Source organism: Amphiura filiformis, chromosome 15, assembly GCF_039555335.1.
Source record: "Amphiura filiformis chromosome 15, Afil_fr2py, whole genome shotgun sequence".
In the NCBI taxonomy this organism is placed as follows: Eukaryota; Metazoa; Echinodermata; class Ophiuroidea; order Amphilepidida; family Amphiuridae; genus Amphiura; species Amphiura filiformis.
The window spans coordinates 8564812-8578850 of NC_092642.1; the positions used below are offsets into that span (position 1 = coordinate 8564812).

General features: G+C 37.8%; 1 protein-coding gene across 1 annotated transcript; it reads right to left on the reverse strand.

Moving 5' to 3' along the window:
* Positions 1-11704: 11704 nt before the first annotated feature.
* LOC140171208 (uncharacterized) lies at positions 11705-13831 on the reverse strand. Its single transcript, XM_072194420.1, has one exon. It carries the CDS (start codon positions 13816-13818, stop codon positions 12319-12321), a length of 1500 nt encoding a protein of 499 aa, XP_072050521.1. The 5' UTR covers positions 13819-13831; the 3' UTR covers positions 11705-12318.
* Positions 13832-14039: the final 208 nt, after the last annotated feature.

The window sequence follows — 14039 nt, forward strand, 5'->3', positions numbered from 1 at the left end:
CCAGGTACAGGTACTTATCCAACTTCCCCTTTTTAACTATGAAAGAAATTACTCTGTTTAAAAAAAAATAAGACATCAAGATGATAGGAAGATATCTGCACTCAATGATTCCAACATAGATGGTCTGAAACTAAGCTGCGGACGAGTTTCTCAAAAATGGATATACTTTCTTGTACTAATGTCAGAGAGCCTGTTTTTACCCCCAATCTATCCTTACTATAAAGTAATATTTCACAAAATAATAAATAATGTGCAGCGTACTGTGAAGTGTGTGTGAACCTATTAGTACTTTTATGGTTAAGCTACTCCGTTATTGCGTTGAACTTATAGTGGACTGCAGCTGTAAACATCATCAATCATAGCCAATTAAAGATCTCCAACAGAAAGGGAAATGAGAAAAAACAAGTAGATAGCAATTTACATTATCCAAAGCTAAAGTTTGTCGGCTTATGTAAAGCGGAAAAAATAAAAGACTCGTAATGCAGTGTATTAATATAGAATGGCGTGCACACAGTTTGGTCCATTTCTTAAGCTAGTTGTGCTCTGCGTAATGCATAGTCTACTAGTATGCCCTTTTTTAAAACCATTATTTTTGCTTTCTTTCACAAATCCTGCCCAACTATCTCCTTAATTTACATGCGCTGTCGTGACCCCAGGCTGTTTCAGTAGTTTGGATTTAGCAGAGAAGATGCCTTTCTCATATTCTCTGGTTTTAGGAACAATAATACAAAATCTGGTCATTATATTGTCACCATAATGATCCCAATGACCCGTGTAGTGTAACGTTCATTACACAGCCTATTCAATTTTATCCAAATGAATATATGCATGGAATGTTTTAGATTTGGTAGAAATTTCAAGCATGCTCCATATGGTGAAAGCGAAACCAAAAGTTCAAAAACTTTAGAATTTAAGGGCTCGAGCTCGAATAGCAACCTTTTCACATATATTTTGTGCGACCAGGGAGCACATCAGACACACCAAATTGCATTTTGAATACAAGAAATGTCATGATGATATCAAATAATATTGATTTTTTGAAATTTGTGATTTAATACAAATTTTATGGCAAATTATTAACAATTGACATCTTTAACATTTAACAGTCCTCAAAGTAAATTGTAGTAATCTAATGATATGTACTTAATGTGTATGTAGCTGGGATGAAAAGCCGTCTATCATATGAAAATTTTGACCTTTCGTATTAAAAATAGATTTTTGTCTCTAAAACACCCAGAAATTTTAGGGTGTTTCTGAGAAAAAAATATATATCTTCTTCAGGTAACAATTTCCAATTGATGGTCAACTTTTTCATCCCAGCCAAATACAATGTATGTACATATCATTAGATCTATAAAGTTTACGTTGCAAACTATTTAAAACCATTTAAAAATGTCAAAAAATTTGTATTGTATCGCGAATTAGAAAAAAGAAATTTGATATCAGAAGGACATTTCTCATATTCAGGATGCAATTTGGTGTGTCTACTGTGTTCTCAGGTCCCACAAAAAATGCTCTGCATAGGTGGGTGACCGACCCAGAAAATTAGCACTAAAATCGTCATACATCTACATGTAGGAAAGCTTATTCTCTGGATGGGGCCTTTTTACATTTAAAAACAACAAAAACATGTCCAATATGGGTACGGAATTCTGGGCTGACATTTTAGCATCGATGTATAGCTTATTATAAGGCCAAAAGAGCATTCAGACGATGAAAGGGCGTCTGACATGCTAATACCAAATACGGGCCCTTCAGCAGGCACCGACCAATCGCCAACTAGATAGGCACCTGGTATAGTTGTACAAAACCTTAGCTGCATGAAAAGTGCAATGGGAAACTAATTTTATACCATTATATACCTTGGAACAGACTAATTTGCTACACTGATTATTTGTCCTCTCATTAAGGGGGTACTACACCCCTGCCCAATTTTGTGCCTATTTTTGCATTTTTCTCAACAATTATAGCGCATTGGTGACAAGACCAAAAATACGCAAAATGGATTTGTGTTTTGGTCAAATTCTAATATGCAAACACGCGTTATTGGGCTGGTAAAAGCGATACCAATTGCCATAATTACCATTTCCCCCACCCCACCACCTGAAGTTACGCCTATGTAACTCAACCTTCTTGAAACCCAATGTTGCTATAGGATAGGCCTACTTGATGAAACAGAAACAAATTTAAAAGAAAGAACGAGCGAAAGAAAGAAAGAAACGGCCACATACATGCATGCAAAAGTGGAACAAATTCGCAAAAAGTAACAAAAAAATGGGCACTTTTTAGTATGGCCAAATATGAGGTTAATCATAAACCCATATGTATACAGGAAAGAAAGAAAGAAAGAAAGACAAAGACAGAAAGAAAGACAACGAAAGAAAGACAGGCAGAAAGAAAGGGGGATTCGCGGGAAGTTGCCCCTTCACTCTCCTAATCAGACTCCATGCGGGGAACTGAACAACCCCCCTTTTTTTTTTTTTCAATGTGCTGCATTGCGCCACTCTGGGAAAGCAAGAAATGGAAAGAGACAGAGAGAGAAACTGAAAGAAAAAAAGGAAAGACAAAGAAAAATAAGTCAAAAGGGTGTTTGGTACACAAATTACGCAAAAGATTATGCTAAGGAAATCGTTTGCAAAATGGAGGCAAGAAATTGTACCACATCACTGGCCGAGTAGGCCCTAATAATTGAGCTGTTAAATCGATACCAATTGTCATGATTACCATTTTCCATCGTTTATGCTAACCGCTCCCGTTTACTAACCGCTCCTGTTTACTCATCTAGCGGGGCCCAGCGCTGAGCTGGTACCCGCTTAGTGTATATTATAGGGGCAAGGACTACAACTACTGCACTGGAAATTTTATTTCAGCTCAGACAACAGTTGTGGAGTTACAGTCAAAAATGAGCCTGAGGGAAAACCAATATTTGATCAATAAATCAATAACTACTTTCCTTGAGTTGCTGAATTTTCAGTGCAGTAGTTGTAGTCTTTGCCCCTATAATATACATATCTTACCTGTCACCACTGCGCTATAATTTTTGAGAAAAATGCAAAAATACGCACAAAATTGGCCAGGGGTGTAGTACCCCCTTAAACATGTTAAATAAAAACAAAAACTGACACATCGATAATTTGTATTAATTATTTTTTTCTCTTTTGGCGTTTTTTTTTATAATAGAGCAACTTCAAACAACCCTAATCTTAAATTCATGGGCGGAACAACTCTGAAGTCTTGCATAAGGGGCTGTGCAATCACTTTGAGCATAAATTGCTTTCCCCCGCCCACCCCAAACAAAATAAAAAAAATGGCTTCCCTCTTGGCCTGTCAACAAATCTTTGCCCCCCACACCCACCCCCTCCTTTGCTCATGTCAAATCTTTGGGAACCCGATTTGCAAACCTTAAATGGCATGGATGTATGGTGTATTAATATGGGAGTGCCGCTTGCAAGAAATTGTGAATATTTGAACGTTTTTGTACTGTTTTCTAACCTTTGTAGCGCGTTTTATGCAAAAGGTTAATTGCCCGACCCTTGTTAGTGGGCCAAAATGTGCCCCCCTTTATTTTTTTTGACCTGCCAAAATTTGGTTTGCCTCCCTGGCTTTCGATGCACGGGGGCCCATAATTATTGCACAGCCCCTACAGTTGTTGAACATTAGTGAAATGAGGTAATCAAAGATATTAGATCTGTCTAATTCGATATCGGCTCGTCACCAACCTTTGCACAATAGGCTATTTTTTGTGGGACCTGAGAGCACATCAAACACACCAAATTACATTCTGAATACGAGGAATGTCCTTCTGATATCAACTAATTTTGATATTTTTGTGTCAGTTCCTGCAGAACTGACACCTTTAGTACAGGTTTGACGATCACGTGACAATTCGAATCATCATATCGAAATATCACGTGCTCTGTAAAAATATCAATATCGATATCGATACTATTCGTCAATTCAGCCCCAAACCAAATCGCCCACATGCCAATTCGAACCCTGTATATTGATGTACAAAAAAGTTGGCCAAATTTAACTATTTCGTGATTTTCTCCATAACCGTTGTTTTTACACCAAATCTGCATATTTAGATGAATTGATGTCTTGCATTCGGTCACAAACCAATTCGTTGTAGGCCTACTTTGTGCAATAACCCTCTATCTTTTAAACCAAATATCCTAAAGAGTCGTGCGATGTCGAACTTTTCCTCTGGTCATAAAGAACAAAACAAGTCAGCGTTCGCGTATCTGTACGTAGCCGCAGTTTGTGGCCCTCACAACACGGGCTTCCGGTCCTAGGAAATGGAATATTACTGATAAATATAAAGATGGCAAAATCAGTAAACCAGTTTAAGTTACAAATAAAGAAAAGTCTAATAAAAATTACATCTAATATTTAGGGATTATTTAATGACCTCACCCCCCATCTCCACTCCAACTATCAATTTCTTGTGTGGACTGTGGAATATCTATATGAAATGTTATAAATATTTATATTGGAGTCTTTCTTTGCATGTTCTTCTCCTCTTTCTTTTTTCTTTTATTTGTTTATAACTTTGTGTAATTGTATGTTGTAACTTAGGGCAGTGTAAAGGGGTGCTCGCTTCAGGCCTTTGGGCCTTTTGAGCATCTCCTCATTCAAATGTTGTGTCTTTTATATTTTGTATGTCGATTTGAATGAAAATAAAATGATGATGTGATGATGATGATTTACATCATTTCCCACAGAGTCGTGAGATATGTCAAACTTTTCCCTTGGTCATAAGGAACAAAAAGGTCAGTGGTCGCATATCTGTAGGATCATTGGTTAATAAGATATATTCACTTTATTTTTTATTTTTGACCAAATATCCTAGAGAGTCGTGGCATATGTCAAATTTTTCCTCTGGTCATAGGAACAGAAAAGTCAGTGGTCGCATATCTGTAGGATCATTGGTTAATGAGATATAGTCACTTTTTTTTTAAATTTTGTGCACTTAACCCTCTATCTTTTTAACCACATATCCTCGAGTCGTGCCATATGTCGAATTTTTCCTCTGGTCATAAGGGAAAAAAAGTCAGTGGTCGCATATCTGTAGGATCATCGGTTAATGAGATATAGTCACTTTTTTGTACGTTGTGCACTTAACCCTCTTTTTTTACTTCTGGATATCGTTTGGAGTCAAATGATTTTTCATTTTAAAGCTTATGATATATTTTCTAAACACGAAATAAAACAAAATTGACCGCGAGCCGACTTTACAGCTGTTTCGAGATGGACGGTCACATATATTCATTAACATATTAAATCGTTTATCCCTTTTGGTCAATATCGAATTGGTTTGTGGCTGACTTAGCTTGGGGCCAAATGCATGAATTGGCATATGGCCAAGTCAACTGTGGACGAATTGATTTGGCCGAATCCACCTGCTTCCATGCTGACCAGGAAGTGCCGAAAAATTACGTACTTTTACAAGGCAAAAAGCAACTTTTCTAGGCATTGTTGACATGGTGCTTTCGCCCAAAAAGGTTTCCTACTATAAAGACCTAACTTTTGAGATGGTTTGTATGTTTGAAGGTGCAAAATTAACAATAAGCTTAAAATCATGGCCCGGTTTACCGCCGAGTTTTGCAAGTCATCATTAACAGATGACGTCAGACACTTATCTCTGTCTTGATAATATCGACATAAGTCTTGATAGTAATACGCTGTTTTACTTAGCCTATCTGGTGGCAGCAGCATTTTCTACAGTCACGTGATAATGGCGCCGGCGGATAATACACGGGGGAAGCCGACGGTGTCCACATCTTTTTTTTTTCTTTCTTTTTCAGTTTTTTGTATTTTATCAGTACTTGGAGCTGGTGGGGGAGAGAAAGCATTAAAATACATTCAGGAAAAAATACACAACTCGAACCAAAGATGAAGGCTCCATTTCAAAATCAAAATTACAACAACAAAAAAAACACAAAAAAAAAACCACCAGACAATGAGCAGGTTCAAAGACCCACAGAAGGAAGATGAAAAAACAGAGTCCTGACCCTATCCGAATCCTATTTTGACCTTTACACAAATAAACCACCAGCCCCCTTCTTCATCACATACAATGTTTTTATAAAAAACATCCAGCATGTCCAGTGTTAATTAAACAAAAATCTTTTTGTATTGCGCTGGTATAGGAGTTGCAAGGGCCTGATACTTTGCTGATATCGAATGATGAAATTCGCCATCTTCCTCCTGTGAAAAAATTTGACGAATAGAAGGCTGACGTTGCGCCAAAACACGCACGCCTTAATATGTAAGTGTATAATTAGGCCTATTTAATGATAAAATGAACTACCACTAAATGTTCTTGTCAGTGCTGCAGTGCAAAACTTCTCTTTAACATTACATTAAAATAATAGTTACATTGTAAATTGGAACTGACACCAATTTTTTTCAGGAATACTTGTTTTTAATGCGATGTATGATACACATTTTATGGTAAATGATTAACAATTTACAATTTTGACACATGAAAATTTGACCTTTTGTATTGAAGATATTTCATAAAAGACCTACAATATCGTGAATTTCAACACAAAAAAAAGATAAAATTATTTTATCATAGGAGGACATTCCTTGTATGTGGCCGAGCCCTTAATCTGTATTACCAATACCAGACTTTAAACTAGAGCGGTTCTCGGGTTGCGCGGTTTTCGGCATACGCGGTTGGTGTGTAAGGTTGTTGGGTGATGGTATGGTAGTGGTTGTGTTTAAATGTGAGTTTCTTTTCAGAACCATGTATGGGCGAAGCCTGGATGGGGAGTGTGGGGTGATTAAATAATGAAATAATAATATGGAAATGTAATAGGCCGCACAGCTGTGTAATGTTTATGTTTTACAAGATGCCCGGGTTGGAATATGGGATATCCCCTCGTGGTGTCGAGTTCACAACAGGTGTTGGTATTGCTTTACCAAAACGGCCCCACCGTGTGTTGGACAGTCTGTCCCTACTCGACGCTCTTCCGATCTAACAAGACATATTGCGGGCTTCATCCACCAAGTTTCATGCACATACGACAGATTTTAGTAATTTGACCCCAGATGACCCTGGGTGACCTCGGATGACACCGAAATGACCTTCCAATAATTTGACTCTAAGTGTTGACTATACCCACCAAGTTTCGTGCCCATATGACAGTTTTTAGTAATTTGACCTCAGATGAACCCTGGGTGACCTTGGATGACCCCGAAATCTATTCAGCTCTGTAAGAACATCAACTACAAATACAATTGACCAAGTTTAGGCGATACACCATGTTGTTAAAACCCCTGTAGACTAGTTTCATTTCTCAGCCGACCCCCTCCCTCCCTGCCAGAAACGTAATAATGGAATGTTGAAAATTTTGACATAATAATAATAATGACACATTCTTCAGACCGATGTTTTTGTACAAACGTAATCGAGTATTTTACCACTCCCCCCTAAACGAAACTAGTTTCGTTTATAGGACGTCATTGATCTTTTGATTTGTTCCCTAATACTCGGCATCATTGCACATGTTGACTTCCAAACTTCATCACAACATAAACTTCGAAAATGATCCATTCATACTGTCCCATTTATTGACACCTTCGGTTTGTATCAATTGCCAGTGAGCAAAATACACGTGCTCTGTTCACTATATACGGCAAGATATAGGTAGCTATGTGAACGATATTACAACCTCTACCTTGCTGCATTTGATTTGCAGTTCTGACACCTGCGCCGGTTTAACCAACCAGGTCATACCTTTGGAGCGGGGCTAGACAGGGATGACAGAATGCTGTGTCGTCATAAATTAAATAAAATTTATTACTTTTGGTAAACAAGGGTTGTCTGAGAAGAAAAAATGTGGAAAGGTGAGACCAAAATGAAAAAAAGCGAAGAAAAAACAGAAGGGGAAAATGGGGAGGAACAGGATTTCCTTTCTCCATGCACAAAATTAAAATGTTGAGATTTAAAGTTTTCATTTTTCGTTGGAAAGGGTGTGCACGAGTGATTGCGTATTGAAACAAACGTTAACAAACAAAAACAAAATTCCCTAAATTGTTACGCCAAAATAAAAAATTTAATCTTGGTAAATTTTTGGCTCTACGTAAAGTTTGGAAGGATTTTTGTTTCTCAAAAAAAAAAAAAATCTGATGTCATAATGAGTCAAAAGATGTATGTTTTGTATCGTAAATGAAGTAAAAATTATGATGCGCAGTGAATATGCCACCTTTTAAATTTCTAATCTTAGTATTTCGTCTTTTGTCAAAATTCAAAAGTATGTGATGGCTGATTTATTGCTCAACCACACAAAGTATTTAGTTTTGTTTAGTTGTGGCGTTAAAATACCCAAACAATTAGGTTTCCGACGATACAGTTCTTTCAGGGACACCCTGTATATAGCATGTTTGTACTACAATATTGATTTTATTGAAGGTCACTGGTAAATAAACACTTGATAGTCTGTGCCTCGGGCCAGACTGTATGTGGCTATCACGATGTTTGTTCGGATCGCCCGACATAAATTGGCTGTGTAGGAGACTAGGTCTGTGCAAACAAAGAACGACTTTATAGTGAGTGCGAGCGTTTCCAAAAAGCAACACAAAAGCAAACAAAAAATACACCCATTGCCCGCTATTTACAGCACGAAATGAACGACTCTAATCATATACCGCACGAAATGAACGACACTACTCATCTGCGGCAATTCCCCAATGGTGCATAGGCCTATACTATACACGTATTTTTATTCGTGCATTTGACGGACTTAGGTGTTTTTGTTTTGTTAAATTTCTCCTCTCCTGAAGACATATTATTATAGAAAATCTATCTACTTCTTCATTCGCATACATACTATATACCATGCAACTTTCAATCTACACAGTGGCTAGATAACCTGTCAAACGTGCGAACAAATATTGCAAAACAAAATTAAAGTATGGCTCTAGCCTATGGCTAACGCCCATACAAAAAATACAGGTCTGCATCTAATAGTACAAAATGTGAAGTTCATGGTGAAGTTAATATTTTTTTAATTTCATAAATTTGAAGTTTGTTTCTTCCCCCAACACAATCATGAATTCTGTACAAGAGGCTACTCAGACTGGAAATGCAATAAGATGCAAATTGACCACACACAAACAATTCTTGCAACACGTACTATGTACCAAAAAGCCGAGGTCAATTTTATTGCAACCATCATCCACCAGGTATATCAGTTTAATAAAATTATACAAAAAACATCCTTTGAAAAAGGTAATTTTACATAAAAAGTAAAATTTTACAAGTTACAATACAAGTCAGTTTTGTTATGTTTTCAATTATTATTTTTTTAGCCGAAATATCTCCCATTAAAAGAAGTTCCTTCAACCGTAGACATAGTCTATGCTTCCACGTGGATTAGTAATATCAGAGAAGATGAGAATATTTACATATTATTTAAGGAATCGGGTATCAACGTTTGCACAGTATTTTTTGTGGGACCTGAGAGCACATCAGACATATCGAATTGCATTCTGAATACGATGAATGTCCTGATATCAAATAATTTTTTTATTTTTTTTGTATTCGCGATATAATACAAATTTTATGCCAAATTATTAAATTTAGTATTTTTTTATATTTATGATATTTAACAGTCCTCAAAGTAATCTTTATAAATCTAATGTACTTAAAGTGTATGCCCGGGAGTGTATGTAGCTGAATGAAAAGCCGGCCATCAATTGAAAATTCTGACATTTCATAATTGAAGATATACGTAGACGAATCCAATTTCACGCATTCCTATACCTCAATAGTTGGGTCCCCGTCGGCTCAATCTCATGCACCTAAAATGTTAATAATGCGGCCTTGGAGGGTATTTTAAACTGCATTCTATCACCCGTGTTACACATAGACAAAAGGATGATGACAGTTTACAACACAAAAGAATCTAACATCGATTTTTAAGCGGTTTTTTGGTGTTGCGGGAACCCAAAGATGGCCGACCAAATCCTGACCATGACTTGGCTCGTTGGATTCGTCTATACTTTTTCCCCGAAAGACCTACATTTTTGGGGGAATCTGTATCTTCAATACGAAAGGTCAAAATTTTCAACGATCGTCGGCTTTTCATCTCACCTACATACACTTTAAGTACGTATCATTAGATTTACATATTTTACTTTGAGGACTGTTAAATTTCAACACAAGATAATAATCATTTGCCATAAAATTTGTATTATGTCGCGAATTTTAAAAAATCAAAATTATTTGATGTCAGTAGGACATTCATCGTATTCAAATTGCAATTCGATATGTTTGATCTCAGGTCCCACAAAAAATACGTGAAAACATCGCTAGGCCTTAATTAAAAGAGCATTTCGTGATCCACAGCATCATCCCCCCACTTTTCTCAAAAGAAGTTGAGATTTTTATATCACTGGAAACCTCTGGCTACATAATGTTTATGTACAAAATATTTCTTGCAGATTAATGCGTTTCTATAGCAAAGATATCGTGAAATTTGAATTTCGTTCTGGTAGGGTAACTTGGGGCAAATTGGGACACAGGGTAATTTGGGACAGTGATTTCAGAAATACTTTTATACCTTAAAATGGTCACATTTTGCCCATTTTTGTAACAAAAGAACTTTGATAACAATGTCTATTTATATTTCCAACCATTTAAAAGTACCATTCTTCATTAAACAGGAACTTCTGAGGGCCGTAAGCTTATAACACATCAAAATGAGTATTCCATTTTTTTGTCATGTCTAAGCAGAGGTCACGACTTGAGGCTAAATATCTGAATCAATGGCGGCGAATTAGTGTTTCTCAAATTAAAAAATAACTTCTAAGCCACCTTTTTCAATTAAATAAGACAAAAATTGTTACTCTTTCCTTCGAAAATTATAAAAAAAGATTTCTTTTAGAAATGTGTCAAATTGGGGTAAAATGGGACGCCATTGATTTACTGTGTGCTAACTCGCACTGTCCCATTTGCCCCAACAAAAAAATCCCTTAGTAAATCAATGGCGTCCCATTTTACCCCAGCTGTCCCATTTTACCCCAGCCTCTTTACAGCAACAATTTCGCCTTAAAGACTCCTTAATAAAATAATGAAGCCGGAGGCAGACGGGCACCATTTTTTGTGAAACGTTAGTCTACTAGACTCTTGGTGATGTACATTTTGTTTTGTAGTGGTCACTTGTCGCAAGTTGTCAGGTATTAGTATTATAGCCGAGTAAAATCTGGTGGGGCATGATGGGACATTAGGTGGTCCAATTTTCCCCACTTCCCCCTATACCAGAACGAAATTACAACACATTGTCTATGGAGCAGTGTAATACACATAATCTTGCATAACTCGCAAACACAAAATCGGAATCAACTGAAATTTTGGGAATAAGCTTTTTTTGTTGATATCTACTGATAAATATCATAAAAAGAGGATGCTATGATCACGAAATACTCCTTTAAAGCTATGTTGCGTCCGATACCATCGGACTTCATCCGACATCTGATTTGGGGTGGTGGTGTGAAAGACGGCGAAGAAGGCAATGGGCCCTTCAACAGATCTTCTGTCATCGAAGGGAGTACGCCTGAAATGAGGTGGGGACTATACAATAGGCCCGGGCAGTAGGCCTAACCTATACCATCTGACAATGTCGGTCCATGCGCAGGGTAGATCCAATTTTAAGGGCAAATGCGACTCTATTGGTCACTGGGGTGCCCAAAACAGAATCGCTAACAATCCCCTCCGCCCTTGCACATGCATGCCGTGTGAAAGTCCCACTTTGCGGGCTGCTCCACTGTCTCCTAGATGGACTCCCTAACTCCTCTCAAGCCTCTGCTGTAATGAAAAGTGCTGGGTGTTTTCGTTACATGCATGGATGTACATAGCGGAAACGGTTTCATTTATAAGATGACATGAGGTCCCATATTGGTATCAGATCGGACACGTAACATAGCAAAGTTAGTTGCAAAAATTTAGTTTCATTAATTAAAAAAAATGTTTAAAACAGCTCCACCGTTTTAATGACCGATATTCAAACATCATGCAAATATTGTAGGCCTACATTCTTTTTCTGAGATCGTTTCTGATGAAATGTAGGTTATAATATTGTAACATACATCGTCATAACGTCATAGTTTACAATATTTTAATATACTCCATGTCAAAAAAAACTGTTTGAGAAGTATAAACTTACATACAGCTCTCTGACAACAATTTACATGTTTTGTCAGAATATACTATTTTGTCACTCTGGAAATACTATGAGCTCGTATTGTAATAATGAGTGTTACTGGTGGATTTCTGAAGATGTTTAATACTTCACGACCATAATTATTTTATGGTCGGCTACAATCGCCAACATTACAGTTTTTCCTTCGCTTGTTTGATCTCATCCTTTCGCCTTCAGCGACATACTCAGGACATTCGTTCCCAGCAATGCATTCAAGGATCTTCAGCGCTTCCCGCTCACCGCTGTTCATTGCTCCCTGGACGAATCCAAGGCTGTCAGCATCAGTCGCCTCCCCTGCAAAGAATACGTTACCAACGCGATGTTGTAGTTTGGGGAATTCTTTGCGATCTAGTTCAACAGGCCAGTTGCAGTATCCAGCTAGGTGAAGAGGGTCTTTTGACCAACTTTGGATAAGGAAGTCCGTAGCATTAGGCGGTTCTTCTAGCCCATACATCTTCTGCAGAACAGCTTCGACTTCAGCTTTGGTTTCTTCATCAGACTGCTGATCAACGCGAAGTGCGTCATCGCCGAGAATATGAATGGTCAAAACATGATTATCGGGCCATCGAGATTGTTGACTTTGAAAGACATCAAAGTTGAAGAAATCTGGGTAGTAATTGTATTGTTCATGGACATTCATTATCAGTTCGGCATCATCCCAGAATGGCTCAGCAAAGTTAATGAAGATAGGGTTGTAATACGTAACGGATGTCTTAAACAAGACATGCTTCTTCCAATCTGGTAACTCAGGAATATATTGAACGACTTCATTCTGAAACACACCAAGCGAAAATGTTACCAGGACACGGTCTCCGGTATACTCTGTCCCATCTGAGGTGGTAACTACTACCATGTCGGGATTGGAGTAGTCAATAGTCGTCACAACCTGGTTCAGTCGTACATGATCGGCAAACATTGCATCGTCGTATAGAAAAGGGGCAATGAATCGAAAGATTTCCGCGTAGCCGCGTTCATCGGTGATGTAATGAATATCTTCGACGTAATTCACAAAGATTGTCGACAAAAGCGCAGTAACAGAAGTGCGTTCCGATGTCGCGAAGTCAAAAGACAACCATTCAATCGCCTTCTCTAAAGCAGTTTTTGGATACCATCCTCCTTCGAGAAGCGCGGTGCGTTGAGAGATATCGGGTAAATCATTGTCCAGAATATAGTTCGCGATTTCAGTAGCTTTGGCGAGTGCGGCGTCAAGTCTCCCCCAAATTGGGTTAGTTTCTTCTTCTGGTACCAACTGCCCAGAGCAATTACGATATACCGTTGAAACGACATCAATTTCATGTCCTTCGATGCCCCAGTCACGAATCATCTTCTGGACAATCTCTGAGCCTCCTCCAGGTGACGCCCATTGCGATCCGACATTTATTGTTTGCCCGTTGAAATTGGCATTCTTTACTCGACCACCGATGTAATCTGCGCCTTCTATGATAATAAAGTCATCCATTCCATTTTCGTTAAGGGTTGCAGCTGCTTGGATTCCTGCAGATCCTGCTCCAAGAATCAATACCTGAGCATGATTGTCACTGTAATCAACGTCTTGTCCGTAGATTATCTTCAGAAACAGAGCAAAAACCAACAACAGTTTCGCCATCTTTCAATATTTGGTGATTTTGCTTGGGTGCTATTGATAAACCGCATATTATAGGCTATCAACGTATTTTGCTATGCATATGAAAGTCGCGCGTAGGCAGCCGGTTTTCTTCTTGTGCACCCAAACATCAAACGAATAACTTTATGACCTTATCCAAAATAAAAGAACTAACAATAATAATAAAAAAAATAATATTAATGACCTGGATAGTACAGTACATA